Source organism: Gracilinanus agilis, chromosome 5 (assembly GCF_016433145.1).
Source record: "Gracilinanus agilis isolate LMUSP501 chromosome 5, AgileGrace, whole genome shotgun sequence".
NCBI lineage: Eukaryota > Metazoa > Chordata > Mammalia > Didelphimorphia > Didelphidae > Gracilinanus > Gracilinanus agilis.
Window position 1 is genome coordinate 218,429,868 of NC_058134.1, and position 24,065 is coordinate 218,453,932.

General features: G+C 49.3%; 1 protein-coding gene across 1 annotated transcript; it reads left to right on the plus strand.

Moving 5' to 3' along the window:
- The first annotated feature begins 787 nt into the window (after window positions 1-787).
- On the plus strand, window positions 788-23,808 carry IFT27 (intraflagellar transport 27). The gene is made up of 7 exons (XM_044678037.1): window positions 788-867; window positions 13,370-13,449; window positions 15,893-15,952; window positions 17,365-17,424; window positions 18,110-18,227; window positions 19,085-19,194; window positions 23,592-23,808. Exons 1-7 carry the CDS (start codon window positions 834-836, stop codon window positions 23,688-23,690), a joined length of 561 nt encoding a protein of 186 aa, XP_044533972.1. The 5' UTR covers window positions 788-833; the 3' UTR covers window positions 23,691-23,808.
- The last annotated feature ends 257 nt before the right edge of the window (window positions 23,809-24,065 follow it).

Sequence of the window (24,065 nt, forward strand, 5' to 3'; positions counted from 1 at the left end):
TGGTAGGGGAAGTGACCAAAAAAAGAAGACGAAGAAAAAACTTTAGAAACTCTCATTTGTGCAAAAAATAAAAAATAAAACTTTACAAACTTAAATTGTCCCCCACTACCACCACCACCAAAAAAAAATTAAAAAAATAAAAAAAAAAGGGTTTCCCCCATTCTCTTCTTTTCCATGTAAGCTGGAGTTGTTGAATAATCGGCCTCTATAGGGTGGTGCCTTGGGTTCTAACACGCATCGCATCACTCACTTTGGCTACTTTTTCCACATCTGTCTGTGCATCAGGTCTCCCGCCCGCTCCTTGCGCAGGCGCACATGGCGAGAGGTCACCTATCGGGTGAACCAATTTCCCAAGATAGGAAGGGATGACATACTATTCTCATTCTCCCCTGTTTCTCCAAGTTAGTACAATCGAGATTCTGACCAATCAGAAAAGTGTTCGTCACTAATAGCTGTGTGACGAGCCTGACGATTCTTTACTGGGGACTCAAAATTAAGATAGGCAATTGGGTGGGGGTGGGGGTGTGTTCGCCGTCCTGAAATGGGCGGGAATGATTGATGTAAAATATTGACCATTCATACAAGGAGTTATCTTGATGAGCAGCCTCGTTGTCGAATGGAAATGAAGTAGAAAGGTTCCCGCCTCACGTAACCCATAGGTCCTACCCCAGCACGCTTACCGGCGCACTCGCTAGCCAATGGGATGCCTACACCAGGCGGCTGTGGGCGGTCCTGGCGTCGTTGCTAGGGAGGCGTGGTTGCTAAGGTAGCAGCCGTGGAGGAGGGGAACACTGGACACGGATCCCGACCCCTCCTGGGCCCCCGCGGTGATCATGGTCAAGCTGGCAGCCAAGTGCATAATGGCAGGTGAGCCTGGGACCGAGGGGGAAACTAAGGCACAGAGAGGGCCTGGATCTAAGCTGGAGCCCAATCCCCTCCTACAGAGAGGGAAACTGAAGCACGGGGAGGTCATCCGGGGCTCCCTAGGATCAGAGGACCCACGTGTCTTGTTTTGCAGGACGATGAGACCCTGGAAGGGCTGGGGCCCCTTGTTCACTCAGGATGTGGGCATCCTGGAGGTAATGTCACAAGCAGCTCTACTATGTCTTTGTTGTGTGACCCTGGGCAAGTCACTTCCCCTTTCTGTGCCTTAGTTTCCCCACCTGTAAACTGAAGCTAGGCTGGAAGACCCAGACCCATTTCGGGTCCCAGGGTCCCATTTCACTTCTCTCAGCAAAATGAGATGAACCCCCTCTCCGTCCACCCCAGGGCCTGAGCCTCAGTTTCCTCACTTTGGTTTAAAAAGCCAAAAGGAAGAGGTTGGACTGGATGCTGTGAGAGGACCCTTCCAGCTCTAGAGCTGTGATTTCAAGTGTTAGGGCCAGGATTTGATTCCCAGGTCTGTGACTTCAGGGTTGACACTTCCCTGCCCCTCCCATCTGACAGGCTCCAAAACTCTTTAGCTGGCTGGGACCTCAGAAGCATCTGGACTAGTGCTATTGCTGCAATTCAGTCCAAGCATTTATTAAGCACTTACTGTGTACTACTCTCTCTGCCTGCATTCCATTTATTTATTTGTTTGCCTATTTAGTTACCTCTTTACCTATTTATTTGGGGGCCTCTGCTTTCTTCAGGAGAGGGTACTTCTGGGGCACAGTTCCCTCTCCCACCAGCACCTTCCCTGTAATTTATCACCTTGGAGCTAGGAATTACGGCCCAAGTTGGCAATGGTAAGAATGGATCAGCCAGGATCTAGGTGGCACAGTGCTAGGCCTAGAGACAGGAGGTCCTGGGTTCAAATGTGACTTCAGACACCAGCTGGGTGACCCTGGCCAGGTCACTTACCCTTCATTGTCTGCCTCCTGCCCTTCTGTCTTAGAGTTGCTTCTAAGTCAGAAAGTAAGAGTTTTAAAAAGTAAATAAAAGAATGAACCAGCCACTGGCCTACTCAAGTTGCCATTCTTGGTGAACATATAGTTTAGGCTTCCTGGACCCTGAGGATCGACTGGGCCCCTCTCCTCATTTTACAGAAAGGCCTCAAGAGGGTTACTGTGGTGTAATGGAAGGAACACTGACTTAAGGTTCAAATTCCAGCTAGCTTATTTACTACCTATGTTATTGTTGTTCGGGCCTTCATAAACCCATTTGGGGTTTTCTTAGCAGATACACAAGTGATTTGCCATTTCCTTCTCTAGCTCATGTTACAAATGAAGAAACTGAGGCAAACAAGATGAAGCAACTTGCCCGGGGCCAGATTTAAACTTAGGTTTTCCTGACTCCAGATCTGGCACTTTATCCACTGTGCCACCTTAGCTGCCCTACTAGCTATGTGGTCTTTGCGAAATCCCTGGTCCGCTCTGAGTTTCAGTTTCCCCTCCTCTAAAATAAGAGATCTGGACCCAGCCCTGTGCCTGAGGTCTAAGTCTGTAATCCCAAGACATCATGTGGGCAAGGAACAAGTGAGAGCCTTCAAACCCAAGTCCTCAGACTCCAAATTCTGCTCACTCCTGGAGAAGCAAAGACAAAGTTTGTGCAGGAAGAGGGAGCATGTGGCCAAGGTAGTCAGGAAAAGGCCTGGTGTGAAAGGTGGCCACTCAGGCCTGCATCCAAATCCCCTTCTACAACTGCTTTTCCTCTCTGCTTGAAGACTTCAGCGACAGAGAACTTACTACCCACCAAGGCAGCCCAGTCTATTTTGGAACAGCCAGAAGAATGAAGGAGTTTTTCTTTAACCCACCCCCCCACCCGGCCCCATTTCTTTTGCTCTTAGGAAAGATCCCTGATTTAAGGGTAAAAATCAGGATTTGAACTTGGCTCCTTGGATTCCAAAGTCAGCACTTTTTCCTCCACACCAGGCTTTCTACATGTAGAACTTTAGGGCAAGAAGGGGCCCTGGCATCTTTGATGAGAACTGGAAGGCCCTTAGAGATGGAGTACAGTAAGATTGGGTGACCTGCCCACATCCCACAGAAAGGACAGTGGTGACAACACCTGAAGCCATGGCTGCCACCTCCAAGGTGACTCCTCTCACACACACCCCCCCTTACTCCCACAGCCATCATCCAGCTGGCTAATATTGAATAGCCGGGAGCTAATGAGAGCCAAGTCTTTAAGTTAAAGACAGTCATCCTTCTCACCAACATGCCCCACCCTTGCTAGCTTGGAAGCACCTCATCTTTCATCCTCATTGTCCCCGGCATTTTCAACATTTTGCCCATCTGGAAAACAAGGGGTTCGCCCCTTAATGATGTCTGAGGCCTTTCCAGCTCCCTACAAGAATAGCAGCCCTCTGAGGGCACAGACTTTGGGTCGTCCTCAGTGTTCTCTGTTTCTCCTGGCCAGGTGCAAGGCACGCAGCAGACCCTGAATTGATAAATATACCTCCAAAGAATCAAGTACTTTCCATCCTAACAAGCAAACATTAAGTTTATCATTTAGTACAGGGGGACGGCTCATCCCCAATTAACTGACCAATCTAAGAGATGTAAAAGAAAGAAGACTAGGTAAAAGGATCGTGGGCAATCTGAGGAGGGAGAAATCTCTTTCATCTGCTGGAAAGCAAGGAAGAGAAGGAAAGGAATCAGAAAATGCTCATGGAGGAAGTAACCCTGGCATTGGCCTTGAAGGAAGGGACATTCTTGGGTTTGGGGCCTGGAGGCCATTGCAGATGGGAGGGGCTAAGTACTGAGTTCTCCTTTTAGGAGGCTGGCAGAGGGTTAAATACTTAAATTTGTAATATGGGGATGATTCTAGTGACCCCACCCCCACCCCATCATCTCCCAGGGTTGTGAGGATCAAAGAAGATAATAATAATCATAAAGCACTTAGCACAGTACCTGGAACATAGTAGGTACCCTGTAAATGCCAGTTATTATTATTATAGAGCCCTTAGCTATTTCCAAAATGTTTTCTTTGATATTCTCTGAAATAATTGCATTAATGGCTCCACTTCACAAGTGAGTTAACGGAGCCTTAGAAAGGTTCAGTGATTTCCCCAAATCACCCTGACAGGAAGTGTCAGAGCCAGGATTTATCATCATTCCAGTGCTTTTATTCATTTGAATCCTGGTCTCTCCTGACTCTGAGTCTGGACAGGGGTGGGGGAGCAAACAAGGAAGCACAATGACTCCCTCACAAGGGGACCATTCCATTTTATTGATCCAGATGGGCCTACCTGGCCCTTCCATCCTTTGATTCACATAAGACTTGGCTAGATGAGGAAGAGCAAGGAGTCTGTCCAGGATGGCATGATGGGAAAGAGGGAGAAGGAGGAAGAGGCATTGAAAAGTAGAAGAGACAGAGCATCCAAGTGGACCCTGAGTCTGGAGGATGTGGGATTAAAGACTGCCTTCCAGTAACTGTCTCCCTGACCAAGTCCATTAGCCTTGCTGACCTCAGCTATAAAGTGAGGAAGTTGGGCTAGAACAGTGATGGTGAACCTCTTAGAGATTGAATAACCAAACTGCCACCCTCACACCACATGTGATCCCCTCCCCCTTACCCCAGACAGGGGAGGGAGGAAGTGCTCCCACTGGGCCACTGGGCAGAGGGGCAAGTGATGTCCTCAGGCATGTGTGGAGAGAGGAAGGGGAGCAGCCCCCTCCAGCATGAGTTTCCATAGGTTTGCCAACACAAGGCTAGATCAGTCCTTAAGGCCCTTCCGGCTCGAAATCTCTGCTCCTATGAGAAGGCATAAGCAAAGAGGGATAGGCAAGGGGTACTTTGTGCTGAATAGGCCATTTGACTAATGGAGGGAGCAGCAAGAGATGGAGTTGGCCACATCCTTTATAGACAGGTTGGAGAGTGTCTTAAATGCCAGGCACAGAAGTTATAGAGGCAACAGGGAACGTTTGAAGAATGTTGAATGGTGGAATGGCTTAGGCAGAGTGGTGTTTCAGGAAGATGAGTCTGGCAGGGACAGACAGGGTGGGAGGGAGGGAGGAGAGGCTGAATAAAGGGAGGACTGTGAGGTTCTTTGAGCTGTCCAGTAATGAGGCTCCAAGGCCTGAGCCAGAGTGTTGGCGCTGCTAATAGGAAGAAAAAGATAGACGGGAGATTTTTGTGAAGAAAGATTTGACAAGGATTGGTGCCTAATTAGGCTTTAGGGAATGCAGGCTGGGAGAATCAAAGATGACTGAAGTTTTGAGTTTGGGGTCATTAATGGAAATGGGCAAGTCAGCAGAAAACAGCCATTTTTCTGGAGAGAAGCTGCATTTAGTGATTAGGGTTCTGATGTGTTGAAGTGCAGAGGAGAAGGCCTGACATCTAAGAGGAAATGGCCAGCAGGCTGGTGGGAATGGGGGATTGAAGACAGGGCTAAAGATAAAGAGTGGGGGGTCAGCTAGTTAGACCTGGGCAAGATCTGAGCTCAGAAAGGGAAGACTAGATAGTCTGGGACCAAATCTTAGTGAATCCAGAGGGCAGGATGAGAAACCCAAAGAAACAGAATGAGCTGCCTGCCGTGGGGATACAGAAGGCATCTAGGTAATGTTGATCAGAGCATCCACCTCAGAGGCCATGTACCCCAATCCCACCCTCCTCCCTTTGCACAGATGAGGCCTGAAGAGGTTGTTCAAGGTCACAAAGGCAAGGAATCACCAGATGAGATTTGAACTCAAGTCCTGTGACATCAAAACCAAGGGAAGAGTTTCAAGGAATGCCAGGCGTTGAAAGGAGATCAAAGAGGATGATGATTGAGAACAGGTATTTGATGAGGAGGAGATCAGATCTTTTGAGCCTTGTCACCAGAATTGGTGACAGGGTGAGGTGGGGTGTTCGGTTTTCCCCTTTTCTCCAACTAAGGTCTGAGAGGGCTTATACCTACTTAGCAAGAGAAATTAGTTAATATGGGAAATTAATTAAGATTATAATAATAAGTTGGGAATTAATATAGGAGGAAGCTACCAGATAGTGACTCTTCCTCCAGCATTCAGGCCCCTGATGAGCTGTATCCTGCTTTCTCTAGCACCTCCCTTACCCCCATGATGGCTTCCTTCCCCAGAAGCCTGGGGTCTCTGTCTGTAACTCCCTCCCAACATGAACTGATTTATCTTGAAGTTTATTTAAGGATGTGATTCATGTTTTGTCTTAGCCACCAAAATTGCTCATTGTGGTAAATTGTCAATCCCTCTTCCCTCTGTCAAATTATGCCTCTCTCATGGTAAAGATGCTACCCACATTCAGAGGAAGGACTGCAGGAGAGGAAACATATAAGATAAACAATTGCTTGAATGCTGAGGCGGACAGGAATGGGAAATAGACCCTGAACAAGGACACATGTTACAACCAGTGGAAATGTGCGTTGGCCATGGGTGGGGGGAGAGCAGGGTGTGAAGGGGAAAGTAGGGGCATAAAGTATGTAAACAGGTTAAAAACGAATATTAATAAATGTCTAATAAAAAAAATTATGCCTCTCTCTCTGAATCATAACACAGCTCAAACCTCCAACTTCAGAGAGCCCAGAAGACTAGACATTTACAGTTAGAGAGGACCACATAGATCTAAACCAACCTCTAGGGAAAATTACAAAATTTCATCTGTGACGTAGCTAATAAGAACATCACCCCAAGCAATCCGTTTAATTTTTAACCAGTTCTAATTGTTAGATCATTTTTCCTTTGGCTGAGCCAAAGTCAGCCCCTTCCTCCTTCTGCTCTGAGTTATGCCCTCCAGGGCTTAGCTGAAAAGTACAATCCCTCAGCCACCTGAAGAAGTACAATTTTCAAGTGTTTGAAGACAGAATTGTCCCTCCCCCTACCCCATCGTCTTCTCTTTTCCTGTTTCAACGTGGAATCACATAGTGTTCCACCTAAAAAACCCAGATCACCCATTCTATCCCTCTCACTTTACAGTTGAAGAAACTGAGGCCCAGAGGGGAAGTGACCTGCCCAGAGTTACATGAGGGTAAAGTGGCATAACTGGGACTTAAACTAAGGCCTTTTGGACCTCCAGCCCAGTGCCTTTTGTCTCCTCAGCCCCACTGCCTCTCTAGTTCCTTTTAATTGATCATTGTTTATTTATTTATTTGTTTGGTTGGTTTTTTATTTGTTGTTTATTCCCTTCTCTTCTTTCTCCTATGCATGTGCTCTAACTTGCTAATGTCCCTTCTAAGACATGGGCCCCAGCTGGCCCCAGGACTTGAGAGGTGATTTAACCAGTACAGAGAATAACAGGGCAGTTTGACTTCAACCCAGTGGAAAAATTTTGGACTGATCTGTTAGAGCCCCAGGGCATTTCAACAGAGAAGGTCCCCCATTCTTATAGGATCACAGAGTGAAGGATGAAAGGGCATTCAGAGACCATCTTACAAATGAGGAAACTGAGGCATGGAGAAGAAAAATGATTGACCCAAGATTCCCCCAGATAGAGTAGGAGTTAGAGGTGCCTCCCTACTTCTCTTGTCCAGGACCTTAGAGACAGTTCCTTTGATTCTAAACTGTACAGCTCTTAATCACCAAAGGTAGTAACATCTCATCCGACCTGAACCTGAATAAGAAGCCCACATTAAAGCAGTCCCAGGCTTCACTGCATCCCCATTCCCCTCTCCATCAACCCTCACTGTTAGTACATGTCTACCCATTGTTCTTAGTTCTGCCCCAATAGGCAATAAGCTCCTTGAGTATATGAGTCCTCCTATCACTCAGCAAACCTTCCTTAAGGTGCTGGCCTTGGTTATCAAGTGGAAGAAGGCTTCGTCCTGACTGCCTCCAAACAAACTGGAGTTGAAGAAATCATTAAATCTGCCTACAGAGTTAGTAGAAGCCTCTCTGTTAGCCAGCTCCAAACCCACCCATCCATATTAGCATCTAATCTATCTCACCCCACCCCCTCTTATAAATTGGAATATAATTAAATAGTTTATTAAATAACTTGATGAAATGTAAATATATTTGCCTTGAAATCCAAATCTAGGACCCTTGTCAAAAAAGAAAATAAAGTTGGGCTGGTGTGACTTGATCTTAGTGAACCCATGACAGTTCTTAGTGGTCACCCTTTCCTTTCAAAGTGTTCACCTATTGGCCGTTTCATAACCTGGGCCTGGATTTTATGAGGAATTTGTCTTTCTGGTTCCTACAGCACCTCTTATGTTTGCAGTAATTCCTCAAAGTTCATTATTGATTTTTTTAACTGTTTGCAAATTCTTTGAGTTATCCCAGGGTGCAGTTATGCCAGACCAGGTGATTTGAATTCATTAAGGGGCAGCACCATACTTTCTCCCCTCCTTCTCCTTGATTTCTATTCCCCATTAACCACTTTTGTTCTCTTTCCCTCCTTAATAGAGAAACCACAGAGAAAATAGGATTTGAGGAATTAGGGAAAAGGAGAGGCCTGGTTCTTCCTTAAACTTCTTAGTCCCCAAATAGCTCTGTTTTATTGTCTTTGGCATTTATTGCATTCCCATGATCATGCTGGGTTTTAGCCTTCCTGACAATGTTCTTACAGGAGGCCTGGGCCATTTTAAAAATATTTATCCTCGGGTGCCAGGTCTCACTTTCCTCTCTTTTATAAATCCTTTTAAAAATTCAAGCGTATTTAATGAGCTCCCTCTTTAGCTACATCATTCTTTTTGACACCTTCCCCTCCTGTTGATTGGAATAAAGATTGGCATCTATGAAAAGTGTCTGGGCAGAATTTTATTCATCTTTCTTAAACTGACTTCCCTTCACAGACTTTAAGGTAGGATCCCAAGAGCCTATTTTATCTCTGAATTTTCTTCAGTGTATTCTGCTGAAGTTTAGGCTAAGGTCCCAAGCCCACTCTGCCCAGCATTCTTCTCCTTGTCCATCCCAGGCTCAAGATGGTGTGCTCCTGCCCCTTGAGGACCCATTGTTTTTCTTTCCCTGGGTCCCTGGTGGTACACCTATGGCATGTGTGCCAGAGGAGGCACTCAGAGCCCTCTCTGTGAGCACGAGCTGTTGTCCCTGCACAGAGTTCACAAGAGTTCATTACTAGAAAGTCAGAGGGATGTGGGCTAGGCTGCTCCTCTCACCCTCTCCACATGTGCCTGAGGACATCACCTACCTCTCTAAAAGGATCACCAACACTGCCCTAGATCAGTGATGAACAAACTAAAGCCTGGGGGGCCAGGTGTGGGGGAAAGGGGGGACCTGAAATGTTCTATCCGGCACCTCAGCATTATTCCTAATCTGACGAATACAATGAGTAGGATACGATACAATGAAACTTTGAAAGAGTTGCCTTAGAAACAGACTGACAGATGAGCATTTCCTTTCCTTTGGCCCCCTCTTTAAAAAGTTTGCCCATCACTGAGCTAGATGGTTCTTCCTCATTGATTATTGAAAAAACCCAGAAGAGCAATGCCTCATGTCACTCTCTCCACCTTCTGAGCAAAGAAGGCACTTTTATTTTTTATTTTTTTAGAAAAATTTTCTCCATGGTTACATGATTTATGTTCTTGCTCTCCCCTCCTTCCCAACCCCCCTACCTAGCTGGCGAGCATTTCCACTGGTTTTAACATGTTGTTGATCAAGACTTATTTCCAAATTGTTGATAGTTGCATTGGGGTGGTAGTTTCGAGTCTACATCCCCAATCATGTCCGCCTCAACCCATTTGTTCAAGCAGTTGTTTTTCTTCTGTGTTTCCTCCCCTGTAGTTCTTCCTCTGAATGTGGCACCAGTCAGGAATGTCCCGCCGCCTCTCTGTCCCCTGCCACGATTGTCAGTGCCACTCTGTAACCCTCGGGTCACCGAGAACATCATCCATTCCTCCATGGCCATGTTGGAGAACCCATGGCAGCATGTCAGAGAGGGCTGCTCCCCTGCCCCTCTCCGTGGAGCCTGAGGACATTGCTGCCATCACCCGCCCCTCTGCCCAGCAGCCCGCTGGGAGCGCTTCCTCTCTCTCCTGCCTGGGGTAGGGTGCCATTTGGGCACTGGGTCTCTAGAAGGTTCACCATCACTTGTCTGGGCTCCGCGTACCTCTGTGTGCCATACCCACCTCATTGCTGGGTTGGCTCCAGGTGGAGCTCCGTTCCGTCCCTCTCTCGTCTTTCCCGGGTGCTCTGCTCCTGGCTGCCCATGACTGAGCTGCCTGACAGCTCATTCTTTTTTGGCCAGTTGTACCCACTGAGTTTATACTTGTCTTATTCCTCCACAAATGGGCTTCTTAGTCATTTTGTGACTGTGGGTTTTACTCCCTCCACAGGGCACAACAGATTTCCCTTCTGAGCAAGGGACCCAAAGCAGGGGTCCAGGCAGGAAATCATGTGGGCAGACACTTTGTAGGGGACCTTCACCCAAGAGCTTACATCCGGCTTCTTGTTTGGAGTAAGACAAAAGTCATAGAGCCCACAGGAAGGCCCTGTGAAAATATGTACTTGACTGTTAGTGAAACAATTGGTCAGCATGTAGCCTTTCCTGACTCTCAGCTTGTGAAATGTCTACACCTGCTAGAGAAGTGGAGACGAGACCACCCAGGCTACTGGCGTCCTTATACCAGAAGGACTTGCTTGATTCGTTCCCCTTCAGCATATACTAAGTGAGTGCTATCCAATCAATCTGTCATAGAATCTCTGATGTACAAGTGATGGTCTGGCCTGAATGCTGCCTCAGGACATTCTTCCTTTCCTGACGGGCCAACGAGCGGCCATCTAGCCTCTGCTTAAACACCCCCAGTGGTGGGGCACTCACTCCCTTACTCCATCTTACAAGGAGGGCGTTCCACATCGGAGCCAGGACTTGAATCCAGGGCTCCTGACTCCTCAGAACACAGCTTTTTGCATGCCAACATTTGTTATGAGCAGAGCCCTGACAGAGGTACAAAGTTTAAATAAGACATAATCCCTGCCTACATGTAACTTACAGTCTAGAAGAGTAATAAAGCATAGCAGTGCCTGCCAGATGCATTCAGGAGTTACAGAGTCAAACACTATGAGGTCCAAAAAGGGAGCGCATCAGTGTAGGCAGCCTGGAGGGGGAACCATTTGAATTGGGCTTTTTGTGATGGTTATAAACTTAGCAGCCAGGGAGGGAGGGAGCACATTCCAGGCAGAGATGGCATTGTGAACAGCGGCATCCAGAATGGGGGAGGACTTGGCAGGATCTTTCCAGAGGCTCAAAACAGCTCAGCCAAATCCTGGAGCGTGCTAAGTGAGGGTGCCTCTCAACCGAAGTTCACATGAGGGTAATTTAATGATGTTGACAGGAGCCGATGGGATGGGGAGAGTGGCGGGTAGTGCTTCGCTTCTGAGAAGTGGAGACGAGAGGAAACTTAGCCAAGGCCAAAAATGGACTGCTCAGATCTGAAGCAGTGGGCCCAAGCTGTTTCAAGTCGTCAAGAACCTGTTTTCAAAGGGACTTTTGTCCTGGGAAGGAAGTCGGGAGTGAGCAGAGGACAGAGAATGAATGGGGGATTTCAGAATGGCCAGGTCGAAAGAACTGTGGAGGGCCCTGTGGGGAGTGAAGGCGAAGAGAGGGCCCCAAGTATGGCAAGCAGAGAAGAGGATTTTGGCATAGATCAAGGGGCTGAGAAAGCAGGTGGCCTTGTCCGGGAGCCAGGTGCCGCAGTGGGAATCGATGAGCAGGCTCTTACAGTAGAAAAGATATTACAAAATGGAAACAGCCAAGCCATCGCAAGAAAGGCCAGCAATCTATGGGAAAGGTGGGGAGGATAAAGGCAAATAAAAGTCTGGGCACAGACACCAGCCCCCTCGAGGGCTGTAGGACAAAGAGGAATTCAATTTCTCCAAGGCTCGCCTGTATAAAGACCGAAGCTCCCAGAGTGAACTCGGTGCCATAGACCTTTTCGTTTGGAGGCACCAATTTATGGTGCTATCAAGTAACAAGGAAAGCTGAGAAAATCAATCTCAGTAGGTGTAAGATGAGTTTGGCGAAACAAACTGAGCAGCTGCAAATAAAGCTCGAGAAGAAGAGTCTGTAGGGACGAAACAATAACAGTAATAAACTGGTGGGCAGGCGTGGATGAGATCACTTGAAAATGGGCTTCAGGGTAGCCAGAATCCTGGTTGCCCTCTTGCTTCCCATAACCGTAGCTGATTTTTAATTTTGAAAGACCACTCATGTCCCTCCCCAGGCCAAATTAATTTATAGGATTAATTTCTATAGAATTTTTAAAGTGAAAAAATACTTTCCCTACTGGAACCCTGCAGAGTGTTATTATCTCCATGGGACAAACTGAGGCCAGAGGGGTTTGTGACTTGCTCTAGGTCATGTAGGTAATAAGTGGCAGAGCTGGAATTTGAATCAGTTTTTTTCTGTCTGTCAATCTGGCCCTAACACTGTGATTGGACTGGGCCATCTAGTCTTTTTTTTTTTTTTTAACCCTTACCTTCCATCTTAGCATCAATATTGTGTATTAGTTGAAAGACAGAAGAGCAGTAAGGGCTAGGCAACAGGGCTAATTAGGTATCTTGCCCAAAGTCACACAGCTAGGAAGTGTCTGAGGTCAGATTTGAATCCAGGACCTTGTATCTTCAGGCCTGGCTGTCTATCCACTGAGCCACCTAGCTGCCCCAGGGTCATCTAGTCTTAACCCTCTTATTTTGGAGTCTGCAGGAATGAGACCCATGAAGAGAGGTAGAGACACCCAAGTTTCCAAATGTCCAAGATGGGACTGAACTCAGTCATTCAGGTGGGAATTCCATATCTGGAATGTTCCAAGGCATCACTTTGGTCCTTTGTGACTAGTGCCCAAAGATAGTGTCTTTATTGTGAAATGGAGAGGAGCGAGTCTCCTTGTTGGCATTTAAGTAAGCTTGTCATTCCTGCCCTCGGCCCATTCAGCCAGCATCGGCTAGGTGCCTACTCAGGGCCAAGGCATTGCTCTGGGAGCGTCTGGGCATGCAAAGATAAAAACAGAAGGCCTTGCCCTCCAGGAGCTTCCCTTCTTCTTCCCCCTCCTTCTACTGTCTGGATCTCCTATGGACATAGCATGTCATTTTAGACTGGCTGGGTCCAAAGAATGGTTGTGCAGTTTGCAGACTAGGGAGTGAAGGTGAAGAGAGGGATCCCCCACCTCTATTAGACTGGAGGCTCCTGAGGGCAAGCCCTTCTTCTGCCTCTTTTTGTATCACCAGTGCTTAGCGCAGTGCCTGGTACAGAGTAGGGGCTTAATAAATGCTTGTTGACTGACTTGTTGTTAACAAGCAGGAAGTACAACCATGTGGACCTAGTGAGTTTCAATATCTATTCCTATCGTCCCCGAATGTCATAGTTAACCATAACCATAACCTTTTCCCCTTTAGCAGATGACCACAGACGTTTGCAGCCTCCTTCTCCTGGAGCTATTATGGGTGTTAGTTCCCTGGCTGAAGGCAGTTTGTTTTGGTGCAAGAAAGGTCAAAGACTGACCAGGACTTTGAGCTTTTCTTCTGCTCCTTTGGCTTCCTAGGAGATGCCACTGTCGGGAAGAGCACCCTGGCTCAGATGTTCCGCAGTGATGGGGCTCATTTCCAGAAGAACTACACGTTGGTGAGTATCCATCTGAGGGCAGCACACAGCCAGAGTGGGCTCTAAGGAATGATTGACTGCTAGATGGGATGCAAAGAGAGGAGGAAATCCTTAGAGGAACCGGCAACAATCTGGCCTGTCGGAGAAGAAGCAGCCAGTCATATAGCCAAATGGAGACATTTTTCCCAAAGGTCTCAGATGGCATGGTATTACAGTTACATGGCATCTACAAATCTGACCAGCATCTTAGTCTTAATGTTCAACAGCTCCCCCATGGAAGTGGCATGAAATGAAGTCTGTGCAGCCTACATGAAGTACATGCCTGCTGTCTGCTCAGTCCCTGTCCTTGAGCTGATAGCCTCTTAGTGAGATAAGAAACATAAATAACTGTATTAAAAGTTAGAAAACAAAGGACGTAGGGAGCAGCTAGGTGGCTCAGTAGATAGAGAGCCAGGCCTAGAGATGAGAGGTCCTGGATTCACATGTGACCTGAGACACTTCCTAGCTGGGTGACCCTGGGCAAGTCACTTAAACCTCATTGCCTAGCCTTTACCACTTTTCTGCCTTAGAACCATTAAACAATATTGATTCTAAGAAGGAAGGTAAGGATTTAAAAGAGAGGGAGCGGGGGCAGCTGGGTAGCTCAGTGGATGGAGAGCCAGGCCTAGAGATGGGAAGTCCTAGGTTCAAATCTGGCCTCAGACACTTCCCAGCTGTGTGACCCTGGGCAAGTCACTTGACCCCCATTGCCTACCCTTACCAATACATAGTATTGACTTCAAGATGGAAGGTAAAGGTTTCAAAAAAATAATAAAAACAAAACAAAACAAAATAAAATAAAATAAAATAAAATAAAAGAGAGGAAGAAAATGAGAGAAAAAGAAAGAGGAACAGAGAAGATGAGAGAGGGAGAGACAGAGAGAGGGAAGAAAGAGAGAGAGAGAAAGAAAGAGAGAAAGGAAGGAAGGAAGGAAGGAAGGAAGGAAGGAAGGAAGGAAGGAAGGAAGGAAGGAAGAAAGGAAGGATGGACCAAGAAGAGGTAAAGAGTTCCTCATCAACTATAGGAATGGCTTGAGAATAGACAAGATCAGGAGAGGCCAGAACCTGACTGGGAACTGTGCAGTGGGCCAGTTTGCCCATCCCCAAGAAAAGAATACACAGGCCCATACACTGAAACTAGGAGGAAAAATAGTTCAGAACCAGTTTGCAGAGCCCTTCTCCTATAGGTCAATGAGGATGGCAATGGGGAGCCACTAGAGGCTTCTGAGCAAGGTAGGGGTGTGGTCACAAATGGAATGCTGGCAGCGCCATTTTGGAACCAGCATGAAGAAGAGACTGAGTACAGCAAGGTTTAATACCACATCGGCTGTGAGAGAGAAAGAGAAGAACTATGAAGAGCTCCAAAACTTCTAGCCTGGGTGGCTTGGGGCCAGGGACAGTAGTATCCTCAAAGGAATATCAAAACTGGGGAGAAGAAAGCACAGAGTAATAGAAGATTCAGGAGAGGCAGAAGATTTCCAAAATACTTTCAAACCGGATCTCATTGGGTCCTCTTAACAACCATGGGAGGGAAGCATGATATTTATCCCCATTTTACAGATAAGGAAACTGGCAGAGAGTAGGTGGCTTGCCCAGGGCCACATAGCTGGTAAATGTCTGAAGCCAGACTTGAACACTTGTCTTCCTGACCCCAGGCCTTACACTCTCTACCACTGCATAACCCAGCTGCTTCAATCTGAGGCATCACTGAGATGCCCAACAAGCTCTTACCTTTAGCCCATTGTCTCCTGTTTAATAATAATAATGTGAATATCATCTTGAGGCTTTTGTATAGCACTGTATAGTTTTCAGAGGACCCCTGGGGGGTGGGGGGTGGGGAGTAGCTATTAACCACATTTTGCCAATGAGGAAATGGATCCCCAGAGAAGTCATCTCTCCTTGTAAGTGGCAAAGACCTTCTCCAGTTCTTTTACCACTACCTTCATACTAGTAACGAGCCTTCTAAACCCAAAAGCATGGGGAGAGAGCTAGAAGGAGCTACAGGGTCCCTGGGGACAGACTCCCTCCACAACTAAGAAGAGGCTAAGGGTCCATGATCAGTGGGCACCTTCGCTCTCCCCCTCCCACCACCCAGCACCCACTGAAGAGGTTGCCATCAGGCCTAGAGATCACAGTGGTGATGGTTTCCTTGGAGGTGAGAAGGCCTCTAGGGTTCCAAGCATGTAGACTTGGCGAAGGTCTTTCTAAATCCCTTTCCGCAGGAATACAAGAAGCTTGGAGCCTTTGAGAGGAAGAGCATCCCATTCACTCATTTGTTCATTCATCCATAGCCTTTCTTACCCACTTCAGAAATCAAGGCTTTAGAAGGGGCAGCTCATTCTCATCCTCCCGTCCCTGCTCTGCCACCCTGGCACCATGAGCCTCGGAAGCTTCCCCCGCTGATCTTCTTGGTTTTCATTGGCAGACGACGGGCGTGGATTTGCTGGTGAAGTCCTTGGCGGTTCCTGACACTAATGACAGTGTGGTGAGTCCTCCCTGTGCCGTAACGTGATGCTGCTGCCGCTCTGGCCTGCTCTCCTCTGACCAGAAAGGCTTCCTCTGGGCCTGGGAGGGTCCTGCTTCTCAGCCTGGTTATTTGCCGGCTTTGGGAAGCCGGATCCTGAAACTGGTTTTAGGAGATCATGTCAAAACTTGAGGTTCATCCAGCCTGCAGCCTGCCGGACCTCCAGCCACCACCTGCCTCCTGAGATTTGTATTTTTCTTTAATTTACCCAATTAGCAAACACGCCCGCACTTGTGGGGGGGGGGAGTCTGACCCTGGCCTGCTAGTGTTGCGTAACTCACTGACTCCAGGTGTGATGCTAGCAGGCTCGGGTTAATTAGTCATTGTAATTGTAAAAGACTCATGCAGCCGCGCACATCCACACTTGGGATCCAGCCTGACGCCGAGGGCGCAGAGCTGGCAGCCTCTTCTGGAACACTCGGGGCTCGCACCAAGTCGCTTTGGTGTCAGGCTGCAGAGACTCATTTGGGAACGAGGGCGCCACGACCTGTCAGTGCGCCCCTTGTCAGGCTGCTTGGTGAGAGGAGCGCTCATCTCTATAGCGGCCCTTCCTTGGCCTGGGATGGCCAGTGAGGAGCTGGCCCGCCTCTGCCCGGCCACGCGGCCCCCCAGCCTCGCCTCGGTTCTGGCCCTCCAGGATTTGTCCTTTACCTGCATCGCCTCGCCCAGCCCAGAGTCACATCCCCGCCACGAGGAGGCCGCCTAGAAGCGGGGCCGAGGAGGCGTTAGTGACCCCATAGTGACTCCGGCCCCTCTTTTACAGATGAGGAGCCTGAGGCCCAGGGAGATGATGGGGAAGCGCTTCCTGCCTGTGACGTTCCCTAACTTCTCTCTGTCTCAGCTTCCTCGTCTGTAAAACGAGGGGGTTGGATCCAAGGAGAGGTTCTTCCCCTTTTAGGTGTGCCCGTCCCGTCCAGCAGTCAGTCCGGGGAAGCCAGGGATCCCTTCTCACGGCCATGTTCTTGAATGCTTACAGTGAGACAGTTACGAAGGAAACCCGTTCTGTGGAATCGCAGTTATGCCAGTATTTGCAGGTTCAGAATGGCTCTCCTGTGCCTGTGGGGAGGAAGCTTGCTGGCCCTCCCCTGCCTGCCAGGGGCTTCGTAGGCAGGACGCGTGTCCTTCCCAGCTTGATGAGTGGCGGGTCGCTGCCGAAGCCAACTCCGGAGAGGCCTCGTGCCCTGCTAGGGCAGCGCTCTCTAATCCTGGCTGTCACCCAGCGCCTGGGCTTTGGGTGCCCTCACACTCGGGACCCCACGTGCCAGGATCCTGAGCTCCCCCCTTTCTGCTTCCCCCAAACTGAGGGCAGCCTCGGTAGCGCCTCTCTCCCACCTTGGGACTGAGCTGAGACCCACCTTTGTTTCTGTTTCCAGGAACTCTTCATCTTTGATTCTGCTGGCAAGGAGCTGTTTTCAGAAATGTTGGAGAAGCTGGTAAAGAGCAGAGAGCGCCACTTCCATTCCTAAGACTGAACCTTGAACCCAGAGGCACCCCCACCCCATCCAATAAGCGAGCTGTCTGTAGTAGAGCTCTCGGGCTAGCCACAGCCTTTATGGCTCACAGTTCACGTCGTGGCCGTCATTTCTTCAGGGGAAGGCAGGGGCCTTTTTCTAGGGTACAAGGCAGGAACGGGGAGGCCGGGATCCAGGCCTCGGCCTTCCAGCTCGGGCCCTCAGACCCAGGGGTCAGGCTCTGCACCCCACACTTACTGATGAAGCTGACAGACTTCACTTTGCAGAGTGGAGTTCAGTGGCCTAAGGAGAAGATCTTACAGAGTGCAATTGGGGTATCCCCCTTCTGCCATTGGCACTCCCCAGCTTCTTCCTGCCTGAGGTTTGTAAGCAGGCCTAGAAGGTGCCTGGAAGCCGGCTTCCCTGCTGCTGACCTCGCATTTATTTGTCACTGAACGTGAATGACCATCGCTGCTGCACCCTAAGGCCCAGGGCCTTTCCAGCCCACTCGAGGCTGAAACCTCTTGTGGGTGCCTTTGGCCCCAGGACAGTGTGAGTGCCTGGAGGGCAGAGACTGTCTTACTTGCCCATCGTACCACCAGCGTGGCTCGTGGCGAACCCTGGAAAGGGCTTTTATTCTTTGTTTCTTTTCTTCCTTCCTTCCCAGTGGGAACATCCCAATCTCTTGTGTCTTGTGTTTGATGTGACCAACGAGCAGTCTTTCACCAACTGCGCCAAGTGGCTAGAGAGGGTGCGGTCCCAGCTGCAAGGCACCTGTCTTCCAGGTAGGGAAAGGTGGGCATTCTATCTTGGGAAGCAGTCACGAGAAGGAGAGGACCTGGGGGCATGACTGCCAGGAAAGGGCACGGGGTCTCGGGTTGGAGTCACGGACAAGGGAGCAGCCTTGAGGAGACCCTATCTAGAGAGCGAGCAAGCATTTCTTCAGCCTCCACCATGGGTTATCCTCTGGCTGGGGTACCAGACCCCCAAAGACAAAGGAGGAGGGGGCAGCTGGGTAGCTCAGTGGATTGAGAGCCAGGCCTAGAGACGGGAGGTCCTGGGTTCAAATCCAGCCTTAGACACTTCCCAGCTGTGTGACCTTGGGCAAGTCACCTGACCCCTATTGCCCACCCTTACCATTCTTCCACTTAGGAGCCAATACACAGTATTGATTCCAAGACAGAAGGTAAGGGTTTAAAAAAAATTAAAAACCCCAAAGACAAAGAAGGAGGCTGTCCTCCCTGTGTTGGCGCTCAGAATCTGCTGAGGAGGTAGCAAAGCCTGTGAGAAGTCCATGTCAAGGAAAGGCCAGGTTCATCCTGGGTGGGGAGGATCAGTGAGGCCTCTGGTCTGAGGCCCTGTTGATCTGGGCTTTGCTCCTGAGAAAGCAGGATAAAAGCAAAGCATGCGTCTGTCTTCTGTCCTTCAGGACCAGGGAGGGAACGTGTCGGCTTCTGAAGGTTTGCGTTCTCTGCCTCTGGCTCAGAATTCTCACTGTAAGAGCCCCCATTTCCTAGCTGGCCACCCCAGGCATGCCTTCCCCATAATATTCTCACACTAGCCATTTTCCATCCTGGAGAAATGTGAGTTGTACTGCTGGGCTGCCATCTCTGAAATCTTCTTGTTCCTTTTCCCCAAATAGGTGTATTAGTGGGGAATAAGACTGACCTGGCTGGCAGGCGAGTGGTGGAGGAGAGTCGAGCCCGAGAATGGGCTGGAAGCCACAGCCTGGAGTATTTTGAAACTTCCGCTGTGAGTATTTTCCGAAGCTCCCGGCTCTAGGTGGGGTGACTCTGAAAGCCTGATGGCGGTGGCCTTTCCCTTACCCACATGGCCAACAGGATCTTAGAGCTGGAGGGCCAAAGGAGGGGGCTTTGAAGAGCAGGAGCTACGCTCCCCACCCAGCTGGGGGAAAGCCACGTCTGCCCCCTTGGTGCTCCTGGGCCCCTGGGGCTGCCTGCTGGAGCACCACCCAGGACCGTGATAAGAATCGAAGCAATGCTCACTGCCATTTTAAAGCTGTTGCCAGTATCTGGAGCTTTTTACTTGTCTTCTTTCCCTTTTGGTCAGCAGACAGCCCCTCCAGAGCTCTCCTGAGCAGCAAGTTATCCTCGCCCCCACTGTACGCAAAATGTCACTGCAGCTAGGAGCCTCTGTTGGGCAGGCAGGTGGCACAGTGGATAGTGCCAGGCCCGGAGTGAGGAAGACCAGAGTTCAAATCCAGCCTCAGATGCTTCCTATCTGGGTGACCCTGAATAAGTCAGTTAACCTTGTTTGTCTCAGTTTCCTCATCTGTCAAATGAGCCGGAGAAGGAAATGGCCAACCACTTTTGGTATCCCTGCCAAGAAAACCCCAAATGGGGTCACAAAGACCCAGATATGACTCAACAACAACAACACAAAGGAGCCCCGTTGGCCGCTTCTCACCACGGCAGGGACATTACAGCTGGTGTTCCCTGGGCCAATACTGGGCTGGCACCCTTTATGAGTTGTGTGGAAATTTAACTCCCTAATCCAGCAACTTCATTTTTCAGATAAGGAAACAGGTTCAGACAGTTAAAATAGTTCAAGCGATTGGGGTGGGGAAGCCTGTCAGAATGCAGAGAGGATAGACGGTGCTTTAAAAAGCAGAAAGAAGCCGGCAATTCCCGCGTCTGCAAGAGCAGGAGTAATTCTCCACTGGCTCAGTGTTGTCTGCTCGAGGTGCTGAGGGGACTTCCTGTAACGAACCCATCAGAACTGTTGAGTCCAGAGCCAGGCACCACCAGGCAGACCAGGCTCGCATCCAAAGACCCTCAGAGCCTGAAGTGAGAAACCCTGCAAATCCCAGCTCTCGACCAAGGCTCACACCCAGTCCCTCTCTGGATCCCTGTCCAGGTCAAGGGGTGGGGGCAGGGGGCATGGAAAGGGGGTGCTGTTTCCTTAGGAAATCATTCTTTCCCCCAAGGCTAGCCCAATGACCATCCCATGACTCATTCCTATCACACATTGCACATTCCTGGAGTCTGAGTGAGAAGCCGTTAGGCCCAGTGGTCAGAGCACTGGAATTTTGAGTACACAAGTACTGGGTTCAGATTTAGCCTCAGACTTCCTCGCTCTGTAACCCAGGGTCTCCGTTTCCTCATCTGTAAAATGACAGGGTTGGATTCAGTGGCTTCTCAGGCCCCTGCCTTTAATGACTGCAGGACACTAGCCTGCCCGAACCATGAGTGCCTTCTCTGCAGGATCCCGCATGCCCCGAAGCTCCTCACACAATCATCTTGGGAACAGGCCCCTGACCAGGCATCTTCACGGTTTCCCAGTGTTGCCCCCCTTATCAAAAGTGGTGTCCCTGAAGGATATTGGAGAGGGATGGGGAAGCACATTGCCTTAAGTGCACAAGTTAACTAGCCCTACCTGCATGGGGGAGGTTGGAAGAAGCCCTCAAAGGGGTCAAGAAGGCCTTAATTCACAAGGAGACCCCAGGGCAGCGGGAGCCCTTAGTGGATCTGGAAGTGAACCAGAGCCTGTCATCTCGCTAAGTGAAAAAGTAAGCAGAGACGACCTAGGCTTGGCCCCAGAGGAGAGCTGGGACCGGAGAGTGGCAGGTAAGCAGAAGCCAGTTCCAGATGATTGAGGAAGAATGCCCTAAGGTTAAAAGTGCCCAGTAGGGCCTAGAGTGGGGGAGCTGCTCAAGCTTGGGAGAGCATCCAATTTCCTTTACAGATGGGGAAATGGGAGGCCTAGAGAGTACGAAATAGGACCAGGATTTGAACTTAGGTCCTCAGACTTCAAATCCAAGGCTCTTTCCTTTATACCCTCGTGATTCCTACAGCCCCTGGCTGGACGGTGAGGGGCTTCTGGGAAGGACCCTTTCAGCTCTGGGCTTCCTTGATCCTTGAGGGCATGTACTTCCAGTTTTAGCAGAAGGAGACTTGTAGGTTTTAGGCCAAATCCAAGGAACCATTTATTTGCAGGAAGAGCAATAAATCAAGGGACTTCATCACCCAAAGAGCTTGTAAACTACAAAACACAAATAGGTTCAAGAAAGAATTTGATAAGTTTATGGACAAAAACCTCAAACCCTTCTTGTTAATGGTGGGAGTCTTTTAAGGGGAATAATTCACCTCAAAGAGGGGCCTTTTGGAGGTCTCTCACAGTCCTACAGGGCACACTGGCTGGCTCCCCTGCCTGGGGACTGACCCAGGCTCATCCCAGCAGCCACTGCATCTCGCCTGCCCTCTGGCAAATGCATGTTGACAAACATCTTCAGGGTCTCCAGTGATGGAGGTGACGCTTCCCACTTCATGAAACTGCCATCAAAACATACGCATTCACCTTCCAGAGCAATCTTTGCTTTCACCAATAATTCACCCTAGAAACCCTCTTCCTCCTCCCCCCAATATGAAAAGCAGGATGCAGTTTCCATGTGCTTCACGAACATTCTGCTCCATCAGCTGTGGGGCATCTGGGCTCTATTGCTCCTGGGCACCTCCATTCTCGCAAAGTGGCTTCTGCACCAGAGCCCGAGGACAGTCTGAGGTGGAAAGTGCTCCCCTCCTGAGGCTTATTAGGGTTCAAGTTCTCAGAGGAAAAAAAGAAGGGAAGGGAAGGGAAGGAAGGAGAAGGGAAGATCCTTTAGGCACCTACTATGTGCCAGACGGGATGCTAAGGGCTGAGAATAGAGGAGTCAAAGTCTGCCCTCGGGAGCTTACACTCTTAAGAAGCAGAACCCCCACCCTGAGGGATTGGGATTGGGGGAAGAGAGTTTTTGCCTGATGAGTTGGTTTCTGGGGCTGCCAAATGAACTCCCCTGCCCAGAAACACTGGTAAGGTTGCCTGGGTTGCTGTGCCCAAACCAGGAGTTAGGGAGGGGGTCCAAGGCAGATGACAGGATCTTGTGATCACTTGCCCTTCAAAATGGCACAGCACTAGTGGGGGCACTCCACGGCCCAGCTACGGAGAAGCGGGACAGAGCACCCTACATCTAGCAAAGTGGGATGGGATGATTGGCATCTGGGGTCACACCACCTCATAGTCAATGCACTGATTGGCTGAGTAATCATTTGTATCTCCCTCCTAACTTTGTCATTACCCATCTGTCCAGGGGCCGAGGCGCCTCTGTGAATTTGGCAGTAATGTGAGTGGGCAGAGAAACTAGGCAGAGCTCTCCATTCTCCGTGGGTCCCTTAAAACCCTGCATGAGCACCACTGTAACGTCAGCCAGTGGGGAATCGATTACCTCTGTTACAAGTTCCCCTGCTAGGCCTTCTGGAAGGCTCCCCTGCCTTGCTCCTCTCTTCCTGAATGGATTAGCAGTAAGACTACTGGACATGGAAGCAAGACATCTGGGTTATAGACCAGAGCAGAGGCTCAGCCACTTTTTAGCTGTGTGACCTTAGACAGGTCACTCGACTTGAATTTACATATTTATTTAAGCTCTCTGGACCTCAGTTTTCCCATCTCTAAAATGAAAGAGTTTCTGCACACAGTGACTTCTGAGATCCCTTCCAGGGCAGACACCAAGGCATATACACACAGACCACACTGACCCTGGAGTTAGGGAGTTTTACCTTCACATCCAGCTTCAGCTATTTGCTTGTTGTGTGACCCTGTACAAGTGTTTTAACCTCTATTTGCCTCAGTTTCCCTCTTTGTAAAATGAGGATAATAAGAGTACCTACCCTCCAAGATTTTTGTGAAGATTTAATGACATATTTGTAAAAGCACTCAGCCGAGTGCCTGGCACATAGTAGGTGCTATAGAAATGTCCTTTTCCTCCCCCCTCCAGCTCTAGGCATTCCAGGTTCTAAATTTCTTGCCCATTTGGGACATAATCTCCAAGGACAGAACACTGAAGTAGGAGTCATTGCTTATTGCTTCAGAGAACTTAAAGCTGGAACAGGCTCTGGGTTCATCCAACCAACCCTGCCATCCTAGAGACAGATTTTTGGACTCCGCCCCGGGGCCTCTCCTGGAACTCTGGGACTCTGAGCCTCCCATTTGTAGTTGTCTGTTCCACTGGAAACATCTCATCCCCTCCACAAAGGGCCTGCTCTTTCCGCCTGCTGGGAAGGCAGCCCCTTGGGTTCTCCCATGGTTGTCTGAGCAGCTTTGTAGGTGGCGGGGCCTCTTTCCCCCTCTGACTGATGACCGACTTCTTTCTGCAGAAGGAGATGGAGAACTTTGAAGCTCCTTTCCGCTGTTTGGCCAAATTGTTCTACCAGCTGTACCGGGAGAGAGTGGAGCTCTTTCAGTCACTGGTGTGAGCACCTCTGCGGTCCTCCGTCCTCAGCCGGGAGAAGCAGACCTGTGCAGTCCGGAGGCTGATCCACCTTTGTATAGAGAATGCTAGAAAATAAATTTCCAGCCACAACTTTTTTGCAATCAAGGCCTGTAGGACCGAGGCTTTTTCCTCACCGACTCTGCAAGGTAGATCATTCAAGGGTTGGCCCCATTTTACACATGATCTTCCGTTGTTCCTCCTTGCCCGTGCTGTGCCCCTCTCTGCCCAAGCCCACACATGCTCTCCATTTATCTGTTCCCTGGCAGAGAATCACACAGAAGGAAAGAGCTAGAAAGGACCTAATGCCAAGCCCTCATTTCCCTCAGAAGGACTCTGTGCTTAGAAAGTGGACGGCCTA

Coding starts and splice junctions, on each gene's coding strand:
- IFT27 (XM_044678037.1), top strand. CDS start 834: ATGGTCAAGCTGGCAGCCAAGTGCATAATGGCAG. Junction 868..13,369: donor AGCCAAGTGCATAATGGCAG/GTGAGCCTGGGA, acceptor TTGGCTTCCTAG/GAGATGCCACTGTCGGGAAG. Junction 15,953..17,364: donor CTGACACTAATGACAGTGTG/GTGAGTCCTCCC, acceptor TTCTGTTTCCAG/GAACTCTTCATCTTTGATTC.